This window comes from Rhizopus microsporus (genome assembly GCF_002708625.1).
Source record: "Rhizopus microsporus ATCC 52813 unplaced genomic scaffold scaffold_7, whole genome shotgun sequence".
NCBI lineage: Eukaryota > Fungi > Mucoromycota > Mucoromycetes > Mucorales > Rhizopodaceae > Rhizopus > Rhizopus microsporus.
In genome coordinates, this window is record NW_019671922.1 from 687,622 (window position 1) to 711,917 (window position 24,296).

At 36.9% G+C, this 24,296-nt stretch overlaps 11 protein-coding genes across 11 annotated transcripts; 7 read left to right on the forward strand and 4 right to left on the reverse strand.

The window, feature by feature from the left end:
- Positions 1 to 974: 974 nt before the first annotated feature.
- RHIMIDRAFT_237132 (uncharacterized protein) lies at positions 975 to 3,214 on the forward strand (the record flags this gene model as incomplete). The annotated part of the gene is made up of 9 exons (XM_023608698.1): positions 975 to 1,001; positions 1,051 to 1,135; positions 1,192 to 1,306; positions 1,367 to 1,431; positions 1,478 to 1,596; positions 1,652 to 1,747; positions 1,801 to 2,686; positions 2,736 to 3,096; positions 3,175 to 3,214. The coding sequence occupies 9 exons, from the start codon at positions 975 to 977 to the stop codon at positions 3,212 to 3,214; spliced, it is 1,794 nt and encodes a 597-aa protein (XP_023466814.1).
- A 281-nt stretch (positions 3,215 to 3,495) lies between these two features.
- On the reverse strand, positions 3,496 to 4,971 carry RHIMIDRAFT_281396 (Zinc/iron permease). The gene is made up of 5 exons (XM_023612991.1): positions 4,847 to 4,971; positions 4,682 to 4,789; positions 4,534 to 4,620; positions 3,993 to 4,480; positions 3,496 to 3,937 (listed from the first exon to the last, which is right to left on the reverse strand). The coding sequence occupies exons 2-5, from the start codon at positions 4,731 to 4,733 to the stop codon at positions 3,584 to 3,586; spliced, it is 981 nt and encodes a 326-aa protein (XP_023466815.1). The 5' UTR covers positions 4,734 to 4,789; positions 4,847 to 4,971; the 3' UTR covers positions 3,496 to 3,583.
- Positions 4,972 to 5,894: 923 nt separating this feature from the next.
- RHIMIDRAFT_201611 (ChaC-like protein) lies at positions 5,895 to 6,823 on the forward strand (the record flags this gene model as incomplete). Its single annotated transcript, XM_023606558.1, has 6 exons — positions 5,895 to 6,025; positions 6,082 to 6,124; positions 6,191 to 6,277; positions 6,335 to 6,427; positions 6,473 to 6,541; positions 6,593 to 6,823. 6 exons carry the CDS (start codon positions 5,895 to 5,897, stop codon positions 6,821 to 6,823), a joined length of 654 nt encoding a protein of 217 aa, XP_023466816.1.
- A 110-nt stretch (positions 6,824 to 6,933) lies between these two features.
- On the reverse strand, positions 6,934 to 9,324 carry RHIMIDRAFT_237135 (uncharacterized protein; the record flags this gene model as incomplete). The annotated part of the gene is made up of 4 exons (XM_023608699.1): positions 6,934 to 7,013; positions 7,168 to 7,947; positions 8,015 to 9,026; positions 9,085 to 9,324. 4 exons carry the CDS (start codon positions 9,322 to 9,324, stop codon positions 6,934 to 6,936), a joined length of 2,112 nt encoding a protein of 703 aa, XP_023466817.1.
- Positions 9,325 to 10,093: 769 nt separating this feature from the next.
- RHIMIDRAFT_226211 (uncharacterized protein) lies at positions 10,094 to 11,001 on the forward strand. The gene is made up of 4 exons (XM_023607559.1): positions 10,094 to 10,156; positions 10,231 to 10,250; positions 10,305 to 10,598; positions 10,642 to 11,001. Exons 1-4 carry the CDS (start codon positions 10,141 to 10,143, stop codon positions 10,918 to 10,920), a joined length of 609 nt encoding a protein of 202 aa, XP_023466818.1. The 5' UTR covers positions 10,094 to 10,140; the 3' UTR covers positions 10,921 to 11,001.
- Positions 11,002 to 11,009: 8 nt separating this feature from the next.
- Positions 11,010 to 12,301, forward strand: RHIMIDRAFT_291654 (RNI-like protein; the record flags this gene model as incomplete). The annotated part of the gene is made up of 2 exons (XM_023613832.1): positions 11,010 to 11,258; positions 11,309 to 12,301. The coding sequence occupies exons 1-2, from the start codon at positions 11,040 to 11,042 to the stop codon at positions 12,299 to 12,301; spliced, it is 1,212 nt and encodes a 403-aa protein (XP_023466819.1). The 5' UTR covers positions 11,010 to 11,039.
- A 1,978-nt stretch (positions 12,302 to 14,279) lies between these two features.
- Positions 14,280 to 14,598, reverse strand: RHIMIDRAFT_128845 (uncharacterized protein). The gene has a single exon (XM_023605512.1). The coding sequence runs from the start codon at positions 14,506 to 14,508 to the stop codon at positions 14,323 to 14,325; it is 186 nt and encodes a 61-aa protein (XP_023466820.1). The 5' UTR covers positions 14,509 to 14,598; the 3' UTR covers positions 14,280 to 14,322.
- Positions 14,416 to 16,581, reverse strand: RHIMIDRAFT_313092 (uncharacterized protein). The gene is made up of 3 exons (XM_023614848.1): positions 16,562 to 16,581; positions 15,929 to 16,507; positions 14,416 to 15,874 (listed from the first exon to the last, which is right to left on the reverse strand). Exons 2-3 carry the CDS (start codon positions 16,330 to 16,332, stop codon positions 14,833 to 14,835), a joined length of 1,446 nt encoding a protein of 481 aa, XP_023466821.1. The 5' UTR covers positions 16,333 to 16,507; positions 16,562 to 16,581; the 3' UTR covers positions 14,416 to 14,832.
- Positions 16,582 to 21,512: 4,931 nt separating this feature from the next.
- Positions 21,513 to 22,147, forward strand: RHIMIDRAFT_281405 (60S ribosomal protein L22; the record flags this gene model as incomplete). Its single annotated transcript, XM_023612992.1, has 1 exon — positions 21,513 to 22,147. The coding sequence occupies exon 1, from the start codon at positions 21,778 to 21,780 to the stop codon at positions 22,144 to 22,146; it is 369 nt and encodes a 122-aa protein (XP_023466822.1). The 5' UTR covers positions 21,513 to 21,777.
- Positions 22,148 to 22,533: 386 nt separating this feature from the next.
- Positions 22,534 to 23,451, forward strand: RHIMIDRAFT_251195 (uncharacterized protein; the record flags this gene model as incomplete). The annotated part of the gene is made up of 1 exon (XM_023610806.1): positions 22,534 to 23,451. The coding sequence occupies one exon, from the start codon at positions 22,534 to 22,536 to the stop codon at positions 23,449 to 23,451; it is 918 nt and encodes a 305-aa protein (XP_023466823.1).
- A 274-nt stretch (positions 23,452 to 23,725) lies between these two features.
- Positions 23,726 to 24,185, forward strand: RHIMIDRAFT_281407 (uncharacterized protein). Its single transcript, XM_023612993.1, has one exon. The coding sequence runs from the start codon at positions 23,816 to 23,818 to the stop codon at positions 24,083 to 24,085; it is 270 nt and encodes an 89-aa protein (XP_023466824.1). The 5' UTR covers positions 23,726 to 23,815; the 3' UTR covers positions 24,086 to 24,185.
- Positions 24,186 to 24,296: the final 111 nt, after the last annotated feature.

Below are 24,296 nucleotides of genomic sequence, written 5' to 3' on the forward strand. Positions count from 1 at the left end.
TGAATTTGGTAACTTCATCCACTTCCGTTTCTCCGTCTTTGTTTTCAAGTCACGCTCGATGAGACAATCAAGTATGAGAAAATATAAAAAAAAGGTCATGAATGATCATTCAAGGCTACTTTTTGTTAAGTCTAATTTAGTGGCAAATAACATGTACTTGGTCCCTTTTAATGTCACCCCAGTTCCTTGACGCCACATAACTATATATGGTATAGATTCATTTAGGCGTATTTCTCCTCTTTAATGAGCCTCACCTACTCTCAGTTCCATTGTAATCATATACACTGTAGCAAAAAAGATGCTTGAGATTATCAACAATAAAACATTTCCTCAGTGTAACCCAGTTTATTTTTGATGCACGTAAAAATATGCTGACCTAAAATTAGATGCTTCCAAGACAAATGAGGATAACTATTAGAGTACATCTGGCCTACCTCTTTTATCATCATTTGTAGCCTTATTTTACACCTTAACAGGATATTTCTGTCCGGATCTGAAAGCAACGCTACCAGAAGAAGGTGATAGTGTGTATACTCTACAGCTCAGGCTCTCCTATCTTTTCTTGTTTGATTTTACTTGCTAGCAGGTGATGAAGTAAGTTGGTCAGTCCTTCCAAAAGTTTCTTTTCATAGGTTTCTGCTGATTGAGATATCTCTAACAGCTCGTCTTGAATATTCCTTATCACTTTTGTTGCTGTTAGCAATGCTGGATCAGAAGTCTTCATCATTAAACCTGAGATACTGATATACTTTGATCAAAGCGGTAAGGAGCCAACAGACAGCACTTTGTTATGAATAAAGAAAGAAATAAAAAACGAGAGTTGTTGCATTCATCCCTGCTATCAAACCATCAGCGACTTTCTATTCATAAATTCAGTTACAGTTTCTCAATTGGCCAATAAAATTTTTCTTATTTTAGAAAAGCATAAAATGCAGTAACAAAAAAAAAAGTGGAATCTTTAATCAGTTTATGAAATGCCTAAACAACTTGGAGAGATTGAGGTATATAATATTGTTGTTTTGTTCATAAAGGCGAATAATTGTAATAAAGCAGGAGTTCTTCACTCTCAAAGATGGGCATGTCAACTTTCAACAGGAACGATTAAGAACAGAAAATCATAATTCAGTAACAAATGGTGCAAAAAAAGATTACAGAGTATATTTCTTGTTTTAATCATGATCTCTTTTACAGCAATCATGAGATTCCGTGACTGGAGAGCTAGTTTTGAGAATCAAGACAACACTGTTACTGCTCAAAATATCCCATATGATTTCTTTGAGCTGTTTGCTGTATTAGCGCATGATAGGTAAAAAACGAAAACAAAAACAAAAGAGAATATTCAAGGTTTAGACTAAACCATTCCTAGTGACGAGCCACTAGACACACTTGCAGAACGAATAAATCAAATTTTAACCCCATTTGGAAAGAAAAGTAAAGCAAAGAAAAAAAGAAGAAAAAAAAACTAACAAGGATCTAGCGAGCGAATCATTTCTAAAAGTAGTAAAAGACATCATCAAAGTGACAGCCTATCAGGAAAGATATGGTCTAGGTGATGTGGTATTATTACTAGAAGGTGCTCCATCGGCTATACCAGACGTAAGCATAAACAGATAATGTATCATTTGTTGCAACTAAGAGTAGACACCCCTAGAGATTTTCATTTTACCGATGGCAAGCGCATGATCCTACAAACTTTCCTTCAGGCATACAGACAGCAGCTGCATCTAGGAGAGATGAAAGAAAAAGAGTAATATCTATAATATAAACAGAACCATGACTAATGAATCCCCTATCCATTAGTTTTCTAGAGAATTGACGAGGGCTTTCCAGTGTTTAGACATAGACAGACAGCTAGAACTGTTGCTTTCGATACATGAGCCAAAGCTTCGTACAATCCTAAAGACGCCAAACAAATCAATGACAGACGAAGAATCAGGTCTATTTACACCCTTCAAAGTCAATCGCTACACAACCGTTGCGCCCATCGTCAGTCATTCACGTAAACGATTGGCATCAAACTTTACTACTCTTATATATTCTCGTCTAGATCCATCCATCGATCTAAAGCAGCGATTTTACAATAGCTTCTCTGCGCAGTCCAAGAAGAAGAGAGGTTATCAACTCAATTTGGATATAAAGACAGCATTGGAAAACAATGACTATGATAAACTGTGTCAATTAAGGATGAAGTTACTATCATTTCATGAGGATGTCAGGCCAGCTTATTATGGAACTTGTTCAAAAACAAGTCATACAGTCAATGGCAAGAATCCATTTGCAAAGGACATAGACTTGTTGGTCTATGACTTTGATAGTGAGCCTGAGTGGGATCATGATGTGCTGACGGATGATATATATGACCTGGTGTCTTCAGACGCAGAATTCAGTGGTCTAAGCGGTTTGGAGAGTGATTCGGATGACCAAGATAAAGAGGAAGAGATCAAGCGTGATGAAAATATCCCAGCAGACAAATGGATTGTCCCTGACGGTTATCTTACAGACGATGAAGATTCTCTCAACGTACGTCCAGTAAGGAGAATGTCAGTTGTCAGTCGTCCTGCTAAATGGCCCATGTTAACCAGTAAACATTTCCCTATGAATCCTGTCATCCTTGGCCCCTCTTATGAATCAACGGATGAGCCTGCAAACCATCCTCTGTCTGATTTCAAATTGCGTACGCTAGAAGGTAAATGAGCACTTTTTTTAATGGTTCGTACTGAATTATTCTTGCCTAGATAAAGCATTTTTAAATCACCCTGTGTTTCATAGCAACAAATTCCTTGAAGATAGTTATGATGAGGATACAAACGACATGACCAGCTCAAAGCCCTTGGTAGCCATTTGTGAGCCTCAAAAGACATATCCTCGGTTCTTTGATAAAGAAGTGGATAAGCTCACCGAAAACGAACGGTTTGATCTGATTGAAACAATTGTAGAAAATGAATCCAAGACGATGATGGGGATATTAGGTGCGATTCGGTCCAAAAAGGTTCTTCGACAATACACACCAGCTCAATTACAGGCCATGGTTCATGACGTGGCTGTTCAAGAGATCAGAGACGAGGATAAGGCAAGAACAAAGACAAAAAATAGACGGTATGATTCACCCATTTCATATAGGATTATAAATGGTATCTCAGATGAGTTATTTAAAAAATATATATGTGTGTACAGTGTCATTATAATGAAGCAAGTTTACTATGATTATTATTAAATAAAGATCAGATAATTATATCAGATAGTGAATTAACTACTTTAAAAACTGCAAACTTGATCTCATTTTTACTAGCTGTCTCTACACATCTACAAAACTATCAAAGAATCCATAATTATTACCGTCAAGATAAATGATATGTTGCTCTCCTACATGGCGCGTATTCTAACAAAGCTATGTATGGAGTAGGTCTCAAAAGGAGAAGTTCCTTAATGTCTCGGTAAGCATAAAGTAATACACTGTTTTTTATTCATCAGTCTTTTAGTTAAATAAAGATCAATGCATGCTCTTTTTGTTTATTGCTATGATATACAAAGTATGATGTGAATGAAATGATTACAAATGCTATATAATATAGAGAGGATATATCTAGGCCCATTTGCCTAATAATGCCATGAGTCCAGCACCGCAATACATTGAGATAAAACAAACGGCCTTTCTCCTAAGAGAAGTTTTGCGGAAGTCTGCATTATGATTAATCTCTTGACTCATTAATGAGATATATGCGTTGTAAAGTAAGATGCCAGCTGAAAGGGAATCAAGGATGGCTGAAGCTAGGATAGCCGATGATGAATTAGGATTAAATGAAGAGTGAATCCCGATACCAATGGCACAACCGATGGGGGTCATGAGGACGAATAAAAGTGCCATCAGTACTGGTTTTTTCCATCCCTTGATATCCATGTCATTAATTCTCGTGCCTAAGGCGACACCTTCAAAGAACTATCCAACAAAGGAGGGTAAGCAAAAAGTTGATATGTACATGTTTTAATTTTACCTGATGAAAGACGAGTGCAATTAAGAGCGTTACAAATTCTTCGCTGCCTGTATTAGATAGGGTGATGCCAATGATGATAGAATGCATAACAATGCCAAGTTCTAAAATAAAGGTTCCAACATGCTTGAATGCATCTGGTTCTTCGAATAATCCAGCGCTGTGAACATGACCTTCATGATCGTGTATTGCAGGAGGAGTTCTGGCTGTGCAGCCAGTTGAATCAGAATTAATGGAGCAAGAAGTGCCTGCTTCTTGCTTTTCAATATCGCTTGCTGAATGATTGGCCATTCTGTTCGAACGGAGTCTTTCGATATTTGCAACCGCGGCGAGTTCTAACAATTGGAGAGCAAATGAAGCAATCATACAAAACACACCGGCAAAAGAGGAATAAGACTGCCACCCGGGGCTGAGACAAGGACTACTGAAATTCTCTAATGCCTCGGGAAGCATATGTACAAACGCGGTTGCTAAAATGACACCTGTTCCGACTATAAAGAGACAGCTGTTAGTTACATCCTTTCATTCAGAATTGACAACTTACAAAATTTGCCCATGGTGAGTAACCAGTCTCTGCTACTTCCTTTGGTATAAGGTGATATTCTATGCATGATGATGGGTGTAAATATGCCTATAATTATGTATATCAGTAATCCGATACAATTGTTCATTCATCATTATTTCCCAATTACCAAGCGAACTAGTGACTAGAATAATGAACAGTGCGCCAATTCTCATTGGCATATTATAATCAGTTATGTGTTCTGCTGTACATTCATCTAGAACTGTATCTGAAGGTGCTAAATAGTAAAGAGATCATTAATATATTTGACGTGTAATAAGACAATAAATCAAACCTTCCTGTGCCTTCACAACGGCTGATAGAAGGATAAGCAACCACAGTTTGAATGTATAGATCATAAAAGTCACTTAATGCAAGGAAAGAAAAGAAGAGAAGAAAAGCCTGGATAATAGAATGGATTAAATGACAAATAACCTTTAGGCCATGTTTCCAAAAAAAAAAAAAAGTGTACCCAACAGGTTACAAAAGCAGCATTAGCCAATCATCATTAAAAATTTCTTGCAGAAATTTTTTATAAAGTCACAATGTAACCTCAAAGGTACTCATCGACTCGTGCATTTAATAACATGGCACAGATGATTAATATATGGATTATGATTGTATGATGCATTGAACATTTTGTGTGACTAGGATCAATCCCTGGTTCATATTTGTTGTCCTGTACAGCCCCTTGATTTACGTTGATGATGCGATATAAGCAGTAAATGATGCTGTCTTTATATAAAAAATAACAGCAGATTGATCTACTGATAACAATAAAGAAAATCGAGAAACAAGCCAGGCACACAGCAAATAAATAGTATACTTGGTGTATTGAGGGACAAGATGCACTTTATTCACAAATTATTCGCACACTGATAATAATGATAAGAGAGAGTCCATCAGAAGCAGAAGAACGAGATATAAAAAGAAATGGTTAGTTAATCAGTTATTTACATTGATATTAAATACTTACCTTATAAAGAAGAGGATTTATAAGAGAAAAAGAGAAGTCAAAATCAGACTATTGATATGAAGTCTCTATCAATTTATCAACTATGTGTTGTTTATCAGTACTGATCACGTTTATCTTCTCTCAAAAAGACAAAATTCACTGCTTTTTTTAATAATAAAGAAAGGACTGATAGCCAACTAAAGTGCAATTGTTATTGGTTTTATATTGTGTGCAAAAAATTTCTGACATGGTAAATAAACAAACAAATACAGTTGTTTATGTAAACCCCTTCACTTTTTGCATCTTATGTAATCATTAAAAGGCCGCTTATCTGAGATTTAAACTAATGGGACAAACAGATAAGATGACCATAGCTTTTCATTTTTCAATGGTTACAGCTGAAACAAGCCAAGAGGACTTTATCAAGACCGTCTCTGAAGAAATCGAAAAGGAACATGGTATTTGGGTATTTGGTTATGGTTCACTGATTTGGAAACCACCTATTCATTATGAATCAAAGTAAAATGTTACTTCATTACTTAGAACATGTAATTAACCTTTAACAAAAAAAAAAGAAAGGTTGGATATATCAAAGGATATGTTAGACGATTCTGGCAGGTACGCTTGATAATATATATATATATATATATATATATATTGAACCTGTACTCATGTATTTAATAGCACAGTGAAGATCACCGAGGCACACCAGAGAAGCCAGGTAGAGTGGTTACGTTAATACCTTATGACGAATGGAAAAATATCGAAAGTGTGGTAAAGTTGGTGAATGGGGGGAAAAGAAAGAATAATATATTAAATTGTTTAAAGGAAGGACATGATAAAGTAACTTGGGGTGTAGCGTTTAAAATACCTTCAGATGATGTGGAAGCTACCCGGGCATACTTGGATCATAGAGAAAAGGTACATGACATATACAATAAAAGCATCATCTAATATATGCTTTAGAATGGATATACTGTTCATACTGTGGATGTATATAGTTTAGAAGATGATCAAGTTCCTGTTGTGAAAAACGTAAAGCATGCATTAGATCTCTCTTTGACACATTCCTTATTATATTTTTAGGCCTTAGTATATATTGCTACCACTGATAATGAAGCCTATGTTGGGCCTGCACCGTTAGAAGAGATGGCCAAACAGATTTATGAAACATATGGGCCCTCTGGATGGAACGCAGAGTATTTACTTAACCTGGCTGAAGCACTACGGGAAATTTCACCCGGTGTTCGAGATGATCACGTATTTGAATTAGAAGCATTAGTAAAAAAGTTAATAGATGAAAACAGCAATCAATAAAATTGTTATTTTTTATTTCAACATCATGAGTATAAAGTACAGTAGATATGAAACACCAAAAGAGACAAAAAGGCATAGAAACATTAGTAACATAGGGTATCTCTTGGGTTCTATTCGATGCGTGCTTGAAAAAGTACTGTAATTTGTCTTGTGGTAAAGAGGTAGGCTGCTATGAGCCTTTGAATGCTGGCTGGAGAAAAAATGATTGAGAATGGATATGACCCATGATGATGATTGTTCTTGTTTCCGTTTAGAAGGAGGTTGGTTTAATTGCAACTGTCTCTCTGGGATAAAAAAGTAATTGTCTTGACCACATGAGTACCTTCGTTCTCTGCAGCTCTTACAGTTCCAAGGGTCCGATCGAGACGACGTAGGATGATCAAAACTGCAGGAGGAATCAAATGACTGTCTGGCTGGTGACAGAAGCGGAGAGTTTATATCAAACGTTCGTTGAGAGTTTGGTGTGAGTAAAGGCGAAGTAGCAATGGTTTCTAATGAAGGGCATCTGCTACTACGATTACTAAGCGGAGCAAACAGTTTATTCTCGTCGAGATGTTGCTGACTATGGTGGCTCACTTGGCTGATATCAGGATCATCATCATAACATGTTACAATAGTTGCGATAGTTGTAGAACTCCAAGGTGTATCAGCAATGCTGCTTTGATCACTATCGCTATGGACAGTATTCGTATTGATCCTTAATGAGTTCTGGTTAAAGCTTCGTCTCTGTCTTTTTTCCTCTGCAAACAACAGGTCTCCTCTGAATGAAGTGCGTCGCAAGTCATCCTGCAAGGGATTCTGTAGCCACTTTGGATAAACATGAACTTTATCTGAAAACAAAGTGCCAATACCATGTAAATACAGTGAGAAATCATGAGCAGGCTCTAGTAAGCAACAAGATTGAAGCTCTGGTAAGTCGTCACCAATGATCTGAACAAGACAATAAGGGAAACGTACAGCCTCATGACTAGACAAGTTCTCGTAGGGATATTTCGAAGGCTCTAGAATCGAATTCCCTGTTTCATTTTGTGATAACTGCACCATGACAATATTCGTATCAAGGTAGATGGTCGAGCGAGAGTCATGTGCTTGATAGACAGTACGTGTCTGAGCTATTTTTAACACTAACAAAAAAATCGCTCACACGTGTAAACAAGATTGAACAAAAATAGTAAAACATGTTCTTCTTACCTGGAACTTTTTCTTTAGAATGAACTTGATTTTCTAGCTTGAAGCATGAATCTTTCATTTGTTGGACACTTCTTTGAGGTTCCTTTGTGCGATACTGGCAGCATGGTTTATCGAGGGTTTTCTTGAAGGAATAACTACCTTTCATCCACTTTGACATATGTTTCTTTTTTACCCAAAACCTTTGATGAATCTTACTATAATTACCCTGATACTGCTCTGAAACGTTTGAAGCTATCGATTCTTGGCTGCATTGAGGAATTTTTCCGAGACGTTTATGTGTCTGCTGAGATCGACTCTTGATGACGTTGTGATCATATCCCTTTTCTTCAATGGCCACAAAGTTGATTGTATCATGATCCTTGTTTCCATAATATCTCATACGCACTATTGAGTCATGACAAGATGGATTGGCGATTCTTTCAGAGTAACTGGCGAATGTAGGTGTATCGAAATAAATAGATGTTATTTGTACTTTATTGGTGTCACTGATTGTGGCGATCGATGGCTTGTGTTGGTGATATGCGCTATAATCATATGATAAGGGAAGGCCGATTTCATTCATGGCTGGGTACAGGTCGGAAGGATGCGTGTTTTGTATGGTTGCCTTGGATGATAAATAAAGCATTACTTCTAATACGTTATCAGGATGTACCCAGTATTTTTTGATTTTCCCTCTTGATACACAGGGCGCACAGACTGGGTGCGGCATCAAGTAATTGAGCTGATCAGCAAATTCAAAGAGAACAATAGATGGGTCCCAAAATGATTTATTTATCATCATGCGCTGTAATAACAGGTCAGTTGAATGTGATTCAAACAGCTCGTCGTATAGAATAAATAGCTTTAGAAAGCCGGAATAATTCAACTTTGCAAAGTGGTACAAGCGATGGATATCAGCTTGGATAATTTTGATTTGTTCCATCAATGAATTAATATCCTCTTTCTTGAGTAAATGGCATGCGACTATACGCCTTTCTATTTCACCCTTTTTTAATACAAAAAAGCTGTGAACCTATTCATTTAATTTAGAAAAAGAGATGATCAAGATGATGTCCATCTTTGATATTTACTTTGCTCCATTCAGCTTCGAATCGTTTAGCTACAGTCTGAGAGAGTGAGATAGTGGTGATGTCACGTTGTAGTTGATAATAATCCAAGTATGAAAACCTCCAAGGGGCATATTTAAGCTCTTTAAACTCTTGTTCAAAGGATGTGTTTGATACACAGGCTCGTGCAACGTCTGATAGGGCACTTTGGGTGATTGGTAAAGGAAGCCAAGATAAGGGTAAATGGTCAACGACACTGTCCATGATATGTAAGAAAGAAAGAAGAAAAAGAGAGAAAACATGTGCATTGGTGTTTATAAACAAACGTTTCAAAAGCACAATAATTATGTATACAGGATTAAGTAGCGTGTTATTCTATTGGGTATCTGAGATTAGTGCTTGACCTTATTCAAATAGATCCTTGGGGACCTATTCATGCATGATGACACGGCCCTTTTTGTTATATTACATTAGTATAGATTTATATACACCAAGGCAGAGAAAGAAAGAGAATGAGAGAGTAGCATTGACTGCTTTATATAATAAATAATACAACCTATGAATAAAACCGATGCTTTAATACAAAAAAAAGAGGACGGATGTCAAACCGCAAGAGATGAACACAAAAAGGATAAACAATAACACCAGGTCTTAATGGTGGCTTGTGTATTTCTACACAGAAACTTCCTTAATAGTGATGATGCAGCGATTTGACTTGGTGTGTTGCATCTATACTGCTTTATTGTGTTTAGGCATATGCATTGTTTATTCTTCACAAAGATGTGTTTTATATATTCATCAACTATTGATACCTCTTTCCTTCCCCTATGCCCTGGATTACTCTGTATTATCTGAATCATATTTATTACAGAAATGGCTTAATATTTCAGGTCATTGAACTAATCTCTGTGTGTTCTTTGGGTTAGTTTTATCTTTTTAATAATACACTCTGCAGGAAAGGGACCTGTTACACACCACGGTTAATGTCCGCCATGACGTACACAAGCAAATCACTTTTTATCTGCTTTTGTCCCCCCTCCCTTCTCTCTTTTTCTACTTCATTTCAATATTTTCATATAAATGAACGGCTTAGAAAGTAAAAATATAAATATAAATATAAATAAGCTGACTAGATTATAACCTTTTATCATTCTTATCTTTGTGTTGTAGACCAACTCTTTCAGTTAAAGGTTAGATTAGAAAAATAAACAAAAGCTTTGTTTTTGCCAACTTATTTTTATTAGTTTACAGCCAAGCAGCTAAATAAGCAATCAAAACGGTGTCAAAAAGATGAACAAACAGAAAAGAACAAGTTAAAGAAAGCTATACAAGATGGTAATATGGAAGGTGCTCGTATCTATGCATCGAATGCTATCCGAAAGAAGAATGAATCGCTCAACTTGCTCAAGTTATCTTCACGTATTGACGCAGTGGCCAGTCGTGTACAAACGGCTATTACCATGAGAAAGGTCTCTACTTCAATGGCTAATGTGGTTAAAGGAATGGGTCGAGCAATGGAGACAATGAATTTGGAACAAGTAATTAAAAAAAGTAGTTTTAACTTGTTACTGACTCTATTAGATTTCTATGGTCATGGACAAGTTTGAATCTCAATTTGAAGACTTGGATGTTCAAACAGGATATATGGAAGGTGCAATGGCAGGCACAACAACATTAAATACACCACAAGATGAAGTTGAGTCACTCATGCAACAAGTGGCTGATGAACATGGTTTGGAATTAAACGGTACCTTGAATGAGTTAGAACCAAGTAAACTATTGGGTGAAACAGCTTCCAAACATAAAGAAAAGGACGAAGATAGATTATTGACTGAAAGATTAAAAGCACTAAGACAATAATAATAATAATAAACGTATTCTTTGTTTTCATACACGAAAAAAGAAAAAAAAAAATTAAAAAAGCGAGTGAGAGACGAGTGCCTTTACAATTTTTTCTTTCTTTCTTTTATTTTTTAAACATGGTTACTGCCATTAACGAGTACACTTTTGAAAACAACACGGTTTTCTCTATTGCCGGAAAGGGCTTAAAATTAAATACGGCTGAAGATGTAAAAGAATTTGTAGAAACAATTGATCAAATGGATGATCTTGAAGTTATCAAGTTGAGTGGCAACACAATTGGTGTTGAAGCAGGTCAAGCCTTAGCTGAGGCATTAAAGAATAAGACCAAGCTCAAGGTTTGTTATTGATTGTTATAACTAAACTTAAACTTATTTGAAAGTTGTAGCAAGCTTTACTATCCGATATTTTCACTGGTCGTTTATTATCAGAAATTCCCCTGGCCCTCAAGGCACTTTGTGACGCTTTTGAACAAGTGGATCTTTTAGAATTAGACTTGTCTGATAATGCATTTGGTCCAGCTGGTGCACAACCCTTGATTGATTTCTTGAGCAACACAAAGACACTTCAGACCTTACGTCTCAACAACAATGGACTCGGTATCGGTGGAGGAACAATGATCGCTCAGGCACTTCAGGCCAATGCAGATAAGGCCAAGGCTGAAAACCGCGCTTCTTCTCTTCGCACCATCATCTGTGGTCGTAACCGTCTCGAGGATGGGTCCTCCAAGGCACTAGCTCGTGCCTTTGCTTCTCATGGTACCCTTGAAGTCGTCCGTATGCCTCAAAACGGTATTCGTTCCGATGGTATCCGCACCATCGTCGAAGGTTTAAGGGAATGTAAAAACTTGAAACACTTGGATCTCCAAGACAACACATTCACCGTCAAGGGTTCCAAGGCTCTTGCAGCAGCCCTTGGAAGTTGGCCACAACTTGAAATCTTGAACGTATCTGACTGTTTGCTTTCAAGGAAGGGCAGTGTCCGTGTATTTGGCGCACTTCATCAAAATACTCAGTTACGTGAATTGATGGCTCAGTATAATGAAATTCAAGCAGATGCAATCAGAATCTTGGCAGATGCAGTAAAGGGGCATTTGAACTTGCTTGAAAAAGTCGAGTTGAACGGAAATCGGTTTGATGAGTCAGATCCTGCTGTTGATATATTAAAGGAAGCTCTTGCAAAGTGGGATCATGAAGATGCCTTAGATGAATTAGATGATATGGAAGAAATAGACTCAGAAGAAGAGGAGGAGGAAGAGGAAGAGGAAGAAGAAGAAGACGAAATTGTGAAGGAAGCTAGAGAGGCAGAGTCACAGACGCCTCTGCCAGATAAAGACCAAGAAGAGGAACTGGTTGAAAAGTTAAACAAAACCCATATTTAAAAGTGTATGTGTTTTAGTTAATAAACTATATAATTTTCATCATCATCGTCATAATCTGTAAAATTTATAGTCTTGATCACCACATGTTCACGATAAAGCGACAACAGCTCGTTCTGTTAAGGATCGTTTGTTACCATGGCTTTGGCTCAGATTATAATATGGCGGATAAGTCAGGCATGTAGCCAAGAAGGATGGCCCTAATTGGTGTGCTTGATTGATTTCGTTCAGATATTGGAATTTTTTTTTTCTAATAGGCATATACACTGGATCTTCATAATAATATTATTGAACACCTGTATATCCCGTTCACGCTTTGAATAAGTAATCCTTTCCTTAATGGAGCTAAGCAGTATCACCTCTTTTTTTATTATTACTAATACTTGTCTTTTATTCATCACCATAGTAACTTTATATTTCTCATATTCAAAATAAGCAAACGAGATATTATTGTTACATATAGCTGCATTGAACTTTTAGACTATGCTGCTGATAAAGAAGTGTACACTCTTCAAAGCTTAATTAATATCAGCATTTCCGTAATTGGATTAATGAAACGTATAGTGCAAAAGAAAAATGGTAATGAGAAAAGAGACAGCAATACTGTTGAGAACAGGTGACATCCCTCAAATGAAGATTTCTTATTAGAGGGTTTCTTGGCAAACGTTGACCGCCTTGATCATTTACAAGATGTATACATTGAGAGGCCATATTGTGAGAACTATATTGAGGATACTCTGTAAAGACAGTTTACTTGTTGGTTGTTGAACCAAAATAAAATTGCGGGAAGAAATATGCTAGTCTAGTACCTACAGTAAAATAGAACTTGTCTCTTTCTTCATTTTTGCTAGAATACAAATATCATCCAGGTACGTAGGTATCTTTTAGGCCAATCTTGCGCATGAAGTCGTCCTTCTTTATCAGTTCTCGCAGTGCTGGGGCACTTTTCATCTTGGAATGTTGGCATTGTACACATTTATTTAGTTTCTGGTAGCTCAAGATGAGTCTCCTTGTGGTAGCTTCCTGGACGGTGAATAAACTTGACAAATAATCTCAGCTCTGTGATGAGGCTACTCTTGTCATTTTTGAAGAATTGCTGAAGGTTTTGAATTGGAAATGGATAATGAGTAAACAATAACTTCTAATGGTATCTTTTTAATTTGTGTAAAATAAGAAGTAAAGAAAAAAAATACAAATTGCTAAATACGACGTTATGACACAAGTTGTTATTAGTATAAAATCTCTTTTGTACAAGTGGTTCTTGGAAAGTTTTGCTATGGAAGTGACTTTATGCCACTTTATTTCGCAGAAAAAGTATTTTCAAGCCTATAAATTCACACAACGTTTTTATACTTGCTTTAACATGATTCCCAATTCTGAACTCATGCGAAAAATATCAGTGTTTTTAATGATTTTTATACCAATAGATTGGCATAAAAGTCACGAGAATATCCAGTAAAGATGGAAAATGAGCACAGCTCAATGAGTAGGGCATCATCGTTGTATTTCAATATATTCCGTGCATAAGCTAAAGTTATCTCAAACTAAGCCCACAACGCTGATCCACTTTTATTCTTGCATATGAAGGTCAATTTCCTTTTTCCCATGTATTTCCTTCTTTTCTCTGCTCATAGAAAACTTCTGGTCGTATTCTTAGAGCTGCTGCCATGGCTGGAAGCAAGAAAGAAGAGTGGCTAGAGATATTTGTTGGCTCATTTGTTCCCCTCTCTTGTTTCAGCAATAGGCTCTTAAACAACAACAGTACAAACATATATTGCTCAAGTATGCCTGTTAAAATAACCAGATCAGAGCGCATCTTGAAGCAATAGCTCAAAGAAGACTTCAAAGAGCTATGGTCTTTTAATTGCACCAGGTATGTTGAAGTCGATTATACTCGAGACAATCCCCTTCATGCTTTGGATCATCCGTTTGTTTCTGATGACGAAATCCTTTTGGAGTGTATCTTCTTCTTATTGCACACCTTTGCTTACCAACCTATCAATTGAGAGAAAACTACTTCTCTTTTAAGGAAAATCAAGAATCATGAAAAGCTGAAGAAAAAGCTGAAGTACTCGGAACTTGATGAACACTACGCGCACGAGAAAACCCACGAGAAGGCTAATGCTACGGACGCTTCCTTGGGGCACTAAAATATATGATAGAGTGTTATGAATCAATGGTATATTTGTTCCCAGTTTAGAAAAAAGCATGTTAGCCTCTATTCTTTTAATCTGACAAAAAGTGAGAAACCAAGCATACAAATGGGAATTCAACTCTTATTGTTGTATTAAATGGGATATTTATACAAAAGCTTCATTCTTACAAGGGTGGGTATTGTCAGATCGATAGCGTGGATGTTATAAAAAAGAAAGGACATGTAAAGATAAAGCATTTTAAAGTGTTGTCAGTGTGACTTGAGTGTATATTTTAGTCTTCTTCAGCTAGCTTTAATATTGTGGAGAGGCAGAGTCATAGACACCTCAACCAGATAAAGACCAACAAGAGAAACTGGTTGAAAAGTGTATGTGTTTTTATTAATGAACTATACTATCGTCATCATCATCGTCATCATAGTCTGTGAAATTTATAGTCTTGATCACCATATGTTCACGGTAAAGTGACCATAGCTCGTTCTGTTGAGAATCGTTTGTTACCATGGCCTTGGCCAGATTATAATATGATGCCACAGATAAATCAGGCATATGGTATGCATCCTGGGTGGTATATTCTAATTCATATTCCAAGTGGTCATGTGAGTTCCATTTAGTCAAATTGGAGTAGTATTGTGCGTAGCCTAGCAGATGGCCCAATCGGTCTGTTTGATTGACTTCATACTGATAAATACGGAAGGTGGGATAATAGACAGGTAGAATAGATGGTGCCACTTGTATGACAACAAGCGGGGGTGGGGATATAAAGTTGATATCTATGCTTTGGTACATGCTGTACAACCAATCGGCGTAGGCACTAATGTCTCTTTGGGTAGAGACCTCCTGACGCTTACCATCAAAGATAAGGAAATGATCCATGTTGAGATGAGCAAAGAAATGACCTAAAATGACGTCTGTATAATCTGATGCGATTCGCATAAACTGTGATAGACAACTGTTCCTGTAATCACGGGGAGATGGAGGGACATGACCGGTCACGTATATTTTAGCATTTTTCATTCGAGCCATACTAAGCTGTCGTTCGAGCCACTTGAGTTGTATATGGGCTGGGCTGCTTGCACGATTACAGTTTTGTACGGCCTTGTTCTTGTTATAAAAGTACATGGTGTTTAATGAAATGACATACATATTTGGTGTAACCTGAATCATGAAATAACCTCCTTGACGGAATGTTGAGCGTTGTGAACGGGGTATCCAATGGTTCCAAAGTGTACCATAAAAATCAAGCAAGTCCCCATCTTTATCAGGACCTCCTATCTGATTATGAGGAAAGACGTCATTATTACCAAAACTAGGAATAACAGGAATATTTTTAAAGGTATCCAGCATCAAATCTGTCATGCGTTGATTCAGTCCGTATACATCTTTTCGCTTTCTTTTGTTATTTTTCTTATCCCAGTTGTGTCTAACATTAATGTGTTTCAGAATGATTTTCAAAACAATAATAATGGGGACTTACTTTGCATTATCGCCTGTCCATATGACAAAGTCTAACTTGTCTAGCCATTCTTTTGATATCCAGTCAAGTGTCTGTTCTGCCAGTTGGAAAGGTGCATCACACTTTTGTCCTGGAGAACCCCACTTCCCGGCAGTTGACTGAGTCATTTTACGTGCTACCTTGTGACAAGCTGATTTAATTGTAGCATTTTCCTTGTATTGTTCATCTATATGCATATCTGTGATATGGAGAAAATATCCATATTGCTTCTTTTTGGCTTGCTGTGGAAAGGCAATAGTCCAAGAGGATCGGGGTATTTGGTAGAGTACAAATCCATCCTGTGTTAAATGTGGCTTGGCTATTCGCCATGAATAAATAATAAATACGAGTGAAAAAAAATAAGCAAGGACAGAAATTGCCTGCATGACTTTGTGGAAAGAGAAGAAGAAAAAGGTGAAAAAATAAAGAAATAATGTAATACATAAATGTGGCGCATGGCTCTAGTACATCAGATTATTGGGAAACGAATCATGCGAAGCTTACCCTTTTTCTCTGTTTAAATACGTGCATCTGTTCATTACCAAATAAAAACACATTCAGGTACAGTGCTCACGGTATATCAATTTGCGCGATTTCAAATTATTTTGCGTACAGTTTTTGCACTTTAAATTCAGACAAACGAATAAAAATTTATATTCAAACGAAAAAAAAAAAGGATAAAGACATTCAATCAAGCAAGACCTAATACTTTGTCGAGACATCTATCTCAAAAGCTTTCTGCATGCTTGATCTATCCAAGACAATCTCCTGTGGCAACGCTTCTACAAGCTGCTTGTATCCTGGGAGTTAAAGTATCCAATGAGGAGAACGGATTCCTTCTGGCATGAGCTTTAATTTTAGACCAGCACTCTTCAATTAGCATAAACAAAGGCTTATAGCCACGGCTTTGAATAGCTCCTATTACATAATGAGAATAGCGAATCCTGCAGTTATCCATGGCGATAAAAAATCCTTCTTTATTATGTCTATTCGAAACGCGTTTTACGTAAATATCCCACAAAAAATACCGCTTCAATTAAAGCCACATCTCAAACGCCACAAAATATTTTATTTTATTTATCTTCTTTGTTTTTCTAAATGAATGTTTGATAGTAACTTTTCTACTTAATTACTTCTTAACACAACTTCTCTAAAAAACTGTTCAACCTTAAGCTTTCACGAACTGTTAACTTCGTCAGGTCTTAGATTCTCTACAACTTCTTTCAGTAACTTCAACTTTTGCACCATGTCTTCTTGCTCTCTTTGCAGCTCATGTTCAGGTTCATACTGCAACCCTTCAATACTTGATACTCAGTATAAGTTGGGCCGTTAAAATGAAAAGCTTTAGATTTTTCTTCTTCACGAACATTTGCATTTCTCACCTCTCCAAACATCATATTCAGTATAACATCCCAGAAGGAACATATGCCTGCAAGCCCTGTTTCGTTATCGAAAGTCTGGGCAGCTACAAGACTTTACCGTATCATTTTCAACACGAACTTCATAAGTTTTGTCTGCATTGTTGAACGACTGAACATTGTACAAGCTAGCTCTTTCCATCTTAAAAATCATGTCTATTGCCACATGGATGCTGACTTCTTCAGCTTCAGGTCCAATTCTTCCAACATTCATTTTGATACGATTTATGTTGCTCAGAAAGTCTTCTTCAACGTCATTGACCAGAATATACACCAGTCTGTCAACTCTTCTATTTCTTTTTCTTTGCAAATAACTAGTCTTGAGCTGGCTATGCCAGCTTTCAACGTAATTATTTGTTTCCATGTTGGTGAATCTATCTAGTTGATAGGCTGCTGTCCACCTTATGAATCTGTCGTTATCCAAATAGTTATTCTTGAAATAGAGCATGAATGCTGGGTATATGCTGAACTCTTGAATGAGTTGGCTGGGTTTCCTGGTATTTTCAGTTCTGCTGTTTTCCCACATCACCCTCTTCAATTGTGAGATAACTGACTGATGCGCTCTTTTGCTATCTGATAGACTTTCAAGCACAAGTTTGGCTCATACCTGTTGTAATATGGCTCTCAACACATGAAAAAGACATCATTGACTGTTGACAGATGGAAATATACTGCGAATCGCGTTTTCTTCCACGTCGCTCATATCGATCGTAATCTTTTCAGGACAGAGGTTGGCAGAATGTTTTAAATAGTAGAACCAGTGACTTACAGGCAAAAGAGATCTATCAGTAATGAAGAGGCAGTATTATGCGTTGCATCCAGAGAAAGATCCTTCGTTTCGGCCAAAAGGGATGCTTGATAACTTGGACAGAATCCAAAAGTGAATGAGCTGTCATAGTCATCGTCGATGTATACATTGTAATTCTTTGATTCCAAGTGGTTCAACCATAGCTTGACAGAGACTTTCTGATCGTCATGCCTCTTGTAGGCTCTCTAAAATACCTTTCTGAAGATGTTGTACACACCTTCACTGTGAATAAAGTTATCCCTGTGAGGAATACTTGCGGTAATTTCATTTTGAGAGCAAAATGCTCTATGCATAGCAAAACATACGCTTCTTGTATTATATCCTTCTTTCAGTTGCTGAAGGATGGCTTCTTTGACATCTGCAGAGCCGAGTACGTGATAATGATTACCATCCACCGTGATAATCACTTTCTCAGGGTTGCTCAAATAGCAAGTTGCTATCAAACGAGCCTTGCATCCGATCTTCTTGCTTTTTTTTTTTTTTTTTTTTTTTTTTTTTTTTTTTTGCAAGGTTCTTTGAACAGCCATAATGTGTCGCTTGCTTCCAGCGCGATGGCATTCATACAGACTTCTCCAAAAATAGTCTTCACATCGTCTACCTCTGGCTCCATCCAACTCTTGATCCATGGTATTATTTCTAGTTATCTTCCTAATAACCCACTTGACACCATACTTAATTATGTGGATCTCAATAACTTGCTTGTACTGAGCGATATCCATAACTTGAAGCTCAGGTACAAGACTGTAAGCAGCAATGTTAATTTTAAAGAGATAGAAATAGAGAGAATAGTAGAGCTATAAAATAAGAAGCAATGTTGTGTTTATTGTATTAATATTTGTTTTAAAGGAACAAGATGTCGGTGACTAACAACTTAGATTATTGAGAAGAAATGATATAGTTCGAAAAATGAACACAAAGTTTAAAAGAAAAACTGTCAAAAGCAATATTTTTCGTTGGGTATTTACGTGGATGCCTCAATTTTTTCTTTTTTTTTGTAGAGGCATGGATGCCTCAATTCACTTAGCGTTATCGACCAAACGTAACCAATAGCTTTCCAAGTAGATGACGCCTCCATCATTGCCTCGGACTCCTTTTCTTTTATAAGAACTCTCGAGGCCGCTATCGCTGCAGATAATTTATAGAAAAAGAATGCTTTGAACTAAACTTTCTCCATCTTTAGACTCTACACAGAGCTTGGCTATAGGAATTTTCTTTTCTTTGGCATTTCTTGATTGCATAGAATTCTCAGAGCCAGGCATGTCCTGCATGTGTCGAGCTACCTTCCTTGCTTTGTTTCCCTAAATTAAAGTGTAAGTAATTAAGGCAAACACTTGGTGCACTCAAAAATAGACTAATACTACGGGCGCTACCTCTACCCACTACCTATGATGTCGTCCAACAAAGCTTTTCAATGCGTAGCGTCAAGCTAAACATGGATTTATAAAGCTACCACCTTGAATTGTCTCTTTTCAAGAAGGAGAAAGAGATAAAAAAGAAATGCTGTCATTTTTTTATTCTAGTTTTATGTTGTCAGTCTACCAGCAAAGAACCAAGATCAATCACGTGTAATTATGATAAACTCGTATTTTATATCAGAGAGAGTGAACTGGACAGCATTAGGTTAGGCTTTGGTGGTGACAGCATAGGTAGCGCCCCAATTAAGTACCCAGAGCATTAGCTTATTTTCTGGTGCACGTAGTGTTGGCCTTTTTTTATTAGTTCATCAAAACTTCTATTTTCTTTTAATCTAGTCAACCTTTATAATTTTTTCTAGCCATTCGATCTGTATAAATCAAAAGAGTTTTATTGTTACTTGGAAACAGCCCTGGACAACAACTTTTTTATTTTTGCGCGAATCGATTTTAGGGTTGACGCGAAGTGGCTAGTTAATTTTGAGTAATTATACGAACACCGTTTTTTTTAGGGGCATAGTTTATAGACTATCTTTTTATCTAACCGATCCATCTCGCTTGCGCTCGATTTCGGCGTCGCCCTGCAGGTTTGTTTTGGTTTTTTAAACTTCCAATTTTATTATTTAGAAAAATATATAAAGAAAGGGAAGAATCGTTTAACAACAAGACTTTAATTCTGGTTTTCAGATCTTCACTATTCTCAAAATGACTACGTCTTACCTTTCTTTTTACAATTGCCCAGAATTGTTCGATAGGAAGTTTGGCACATTTATATTAATCAATAGACTGGGCTCGTCGTTTTTCCCATGGATAGTTTGCCTATCCATGGTCATATAAAACCTCTTGAACTGGGGATACTTATCCATCTCGTCCATAGCGTTATTGATGAAGCTGGTGTAGTGACCGGCGTTTGTTCCACCTGGTGTTTTTGTTTTTACTACTGTTGCCTTTTTCTTTTGAGCCTCTGCAACTTTTATTTTTTTGGGTGTCAAGGGAACACGTGTTCCCATGCTAACTACTCTAAGCACAGACATAGCGCCGAGAATAGTGTGGCTGGCTGCTCATGCTGATGGGGTAGTTATTACCGCAGGGGTGCTTCGAATTAATCTCGCCGTGGGAGATTTCATGTTGATATTGAATGTACACTTGTCGATAAAAATATAATTTTTTGTATAGTCCATGTCAGTGTTTGGCCAAGTTTCTACCTATTCACGTCTCCCTTTCACCTTAGCATTTTGATTTCTAGCAAGGGGATGGCGAGTGATTCTATTGACGTTTAAATTACACTTTGTCAATATGTAGATATAAATAGAACTGTAAACAATAAAAACAACAAAAATGTACATACTACAGTCTTTCACTTGAGATGAGTCGATTTTAAATTTCTTTAAGACCAAATAAAATTAAATTCAAGACTATCTGCGACTTTTTTTAAGACAAATGGAGTGAAGCATTGCCCCTAATTCAACCTTACTTGCCTCTATTTCAACTTCAGATGTGGTGCTATGAAAGAAGGTTAATAAGAGAATTGGATACTCTGTCTCGATAGTGTGCACCAAATAAGAAATTCAGCATTATGATCTGTATAGTGCACTCTCTGAAGATTATATCATTTTCTACTAATCCATTAAACATGAGAGCCCGGTACAGCAATAAGCTATCATTACATTCTGACTTTATATGGTACCAAACCTAAAGTATTCAAAGTTTCATTATATCTCGGGTAATATCTTCTTACAGAACGGTGAGTGTGCATATTAAGCCTTGGTATTATAAAATATAGGTATGTATTTGATTAAACTTTCCCTTCGAGTTGATATAGGAATTAAAACAATAGCTGATAATATTATTCATTTGGGAGGTTTATTATCAAATAGCTTCAATGAAATAAAAATTTTAAAGAAATTGAACCATAGCTACTCCTTTACTCCTATTTGAACCAATGAAAAAGATATCGGCCTATGTTTTGATATAATCAAAACGATGATCAGAATCAATAAAGGCTTTGAACAAATATTTACTCTTGGAGGCCCTGAGTGTTTTTTTTATTATTGTTTTCTTGAAAAGGGAGTCAAGCCACAGTTTTTCTTGCGGGCTGTCACAGAAAAAAAAATTTTTTTTTTTTATGTTATAAAAAGCGGGCAATGGTTCATTTCTGTTCATCTTTCTCTTTCTCGCATTTTAATAGTAAAAATGGCTCCTGTCAAGACCACCCCTGTTGCTGTCAAGAAGTCCAAGTTCATCATTGACTGTTCTGGTCCTGCCAATGACAAGATCTTCGATGCCGCTGCTTTCGAAAAGTATCTTCATGACCGTATCAAGGTTGATGGTCGTACTAACAACCTCGGTGAAGCCATTGCCATCTCTCGCTCTGCTGACAACAAGATCACTGTCGTTGCCAACATTGCTTTCTCCAAGCGTTACCTCAAGTACCTCACCAAGAAGTTCTTGAAGAAGAACCAAATCCGTGACTGGCTCCGTGTTATTGCTACTGACAAGCAAACCTTCGAACTTCGTTACTTCAACATCGCCAACGATGAAAACGAAGAAGATGAGGAATAAACTATTATAATTAAAGCCTTTGTAATAAATTAAAAGGGTGAGACGAGAACGAACCCTTGGTTTTAATAGGTGCGAATCTATTAAAACTTTAAAATCACAATCTCTGTAGACAATATGAACTCTTGATTTGAGAGATTATTTATTCAATTGAGCTTGTTGAGAAAACCCTGGAATAATTAAAGTATTCGTTTGTGTGAGAGGTCTGTTGAGCTATCCATTTTTTTGAGTTACTTGAACATCTTTTATGATTGGCCCATGTCCTAGTTATTGAAAAGCAGAGACCAGAACGGAAAAGGCGTGTAAAACCTAAAAAAGAAACTGTAACAAAAAGTTTTTTTTTTTATTCCGCCTAATTATCATCATTTCAACTGTACCTTCTTCTTCTTCATGAAGACCCACATTTCACTCATTATTATCCTATTTATTCCATTACTACAATTCACACTCTGTGATATTATATTACCAACACCAACACCAACCAACAACTCTCCTAATGCTCCGCCTATAGTTACAACCAATGAGCAAAATAACAACACACCAACACATGCACCTGATGCAGACAAAGTTCGCCATGATGATCATGACCACGATAAAAAGAGCCCAGAGATAACCGTTGAAACTATTTACAAGACTGTGACTGAGCAGACAACCCCTTCTATCCTCAGTGTTTCTAATTCTGGCTCAGGAGCCCCACTACAACAACAGCCCAGAAATGATACTGCTAATAATAATAATCCTAACCCGTCTGGACTGACAAAGGATATAGCTCAGAACCAACAAGCACTGAAAAGGATGATTTTGATATTATCTCTTGTAGGAGGTCTAGGCGTGATTGCTATTGTGGCAACCATTGTTATTTTCACCAAAATTAGAGCCAAAAATAGGAGACATAGAGAAGAGGCAACAGAAGCGGTTGCAACAGCCACCGATAGTGCTTCAACCACTTCTTCCAGTAGCGATGACAGTTACTCTCATCGCCATAGTCATCATTATGAAAACGAACAAGAGGAAATCGTACCTTCTGCACCGCCTGCTCTAGCTATGATCGAGCCTCCTCAAAGAAGATATGTAATATCTATGATATCACAGACTACTGCTGCCCCTTCAGCGCCCACTGCTAAGGAACTGGACGCCATAGTCGATGATAATGATGAAGTAGGATCTTGCTCAAGATATGCTGCACCACAACCAGAGGGTCCACCACCAGCGTATACACCGAGTGCACCACCACACTATGCGTTGCCTATGGATGCAGTTGTATTAGAAAATGTCATTCCCCCAAGAAGACACTCTTATGGTTCCTAACCCACGTTATCTCTGTATATTATACCCTACCCATCCTTTCCTCTTCTTTTTCTTTTTTTTTTTTCTCTTGCTTGTCTATTTGTGTATATTATCATTCATCTCGAATCGTGTTTTAATAATAATAATTATAATAAAGTAACTTCATCTCCTTACTGCCATTATTTCATTAAAGTTTTGATTCTAGGAGATAGCTTAAACAATCAATTATTCTCGTTATGCCCTCCCCCCTCTCTCTCTCCTCTTTCTTTAGACCCATCGACCCTGTCAAGTCTCCTTTTTTTTTTGTCTAAAACATATATAAGAAAGAAGGCATTTTTACAATATGTTTCTCTCTCTTTTCCTTATTCTTTTTAATTGACATCAAATGTTCAAATACTATCTAATTTACGCGCTTGTTTTTTCAATCTTTATCCTTACTTCTGAAGCGGGAAGCTACCATCGCCAGACTCCAAAGAAACGATCCCCACTTTTGAAGAGAGAAGACTGTGATATCTCTTGTAATGGTGAACTTGCTAATTGTGCAGACCGATGTTATAGTTCTAGGATAGGCAGAGAAAAAGGCAGAGATGCTATAAAGGTTGTATGTCAGTCTAGCATGTGCTATTGTGGATTTGAAGCTGGTGATGATCGATAAGTTTGTTAAGTTATTCCTTTTTTTTTTTCTATTGCTTGTACCTTTCCTTTTTTAAAAATAAAGATCCTATTTTTTACATCTCCTTTTTACTATATCGAATGAACTCAAAAGACAGTATTCCCTTTCTTTCTCCTTTCGTTAAGGGATAACGACATTCTAGACCTACGACATCTCACTCACCCACTCTCTGTCTGTCTCTTTCCCCTATTTG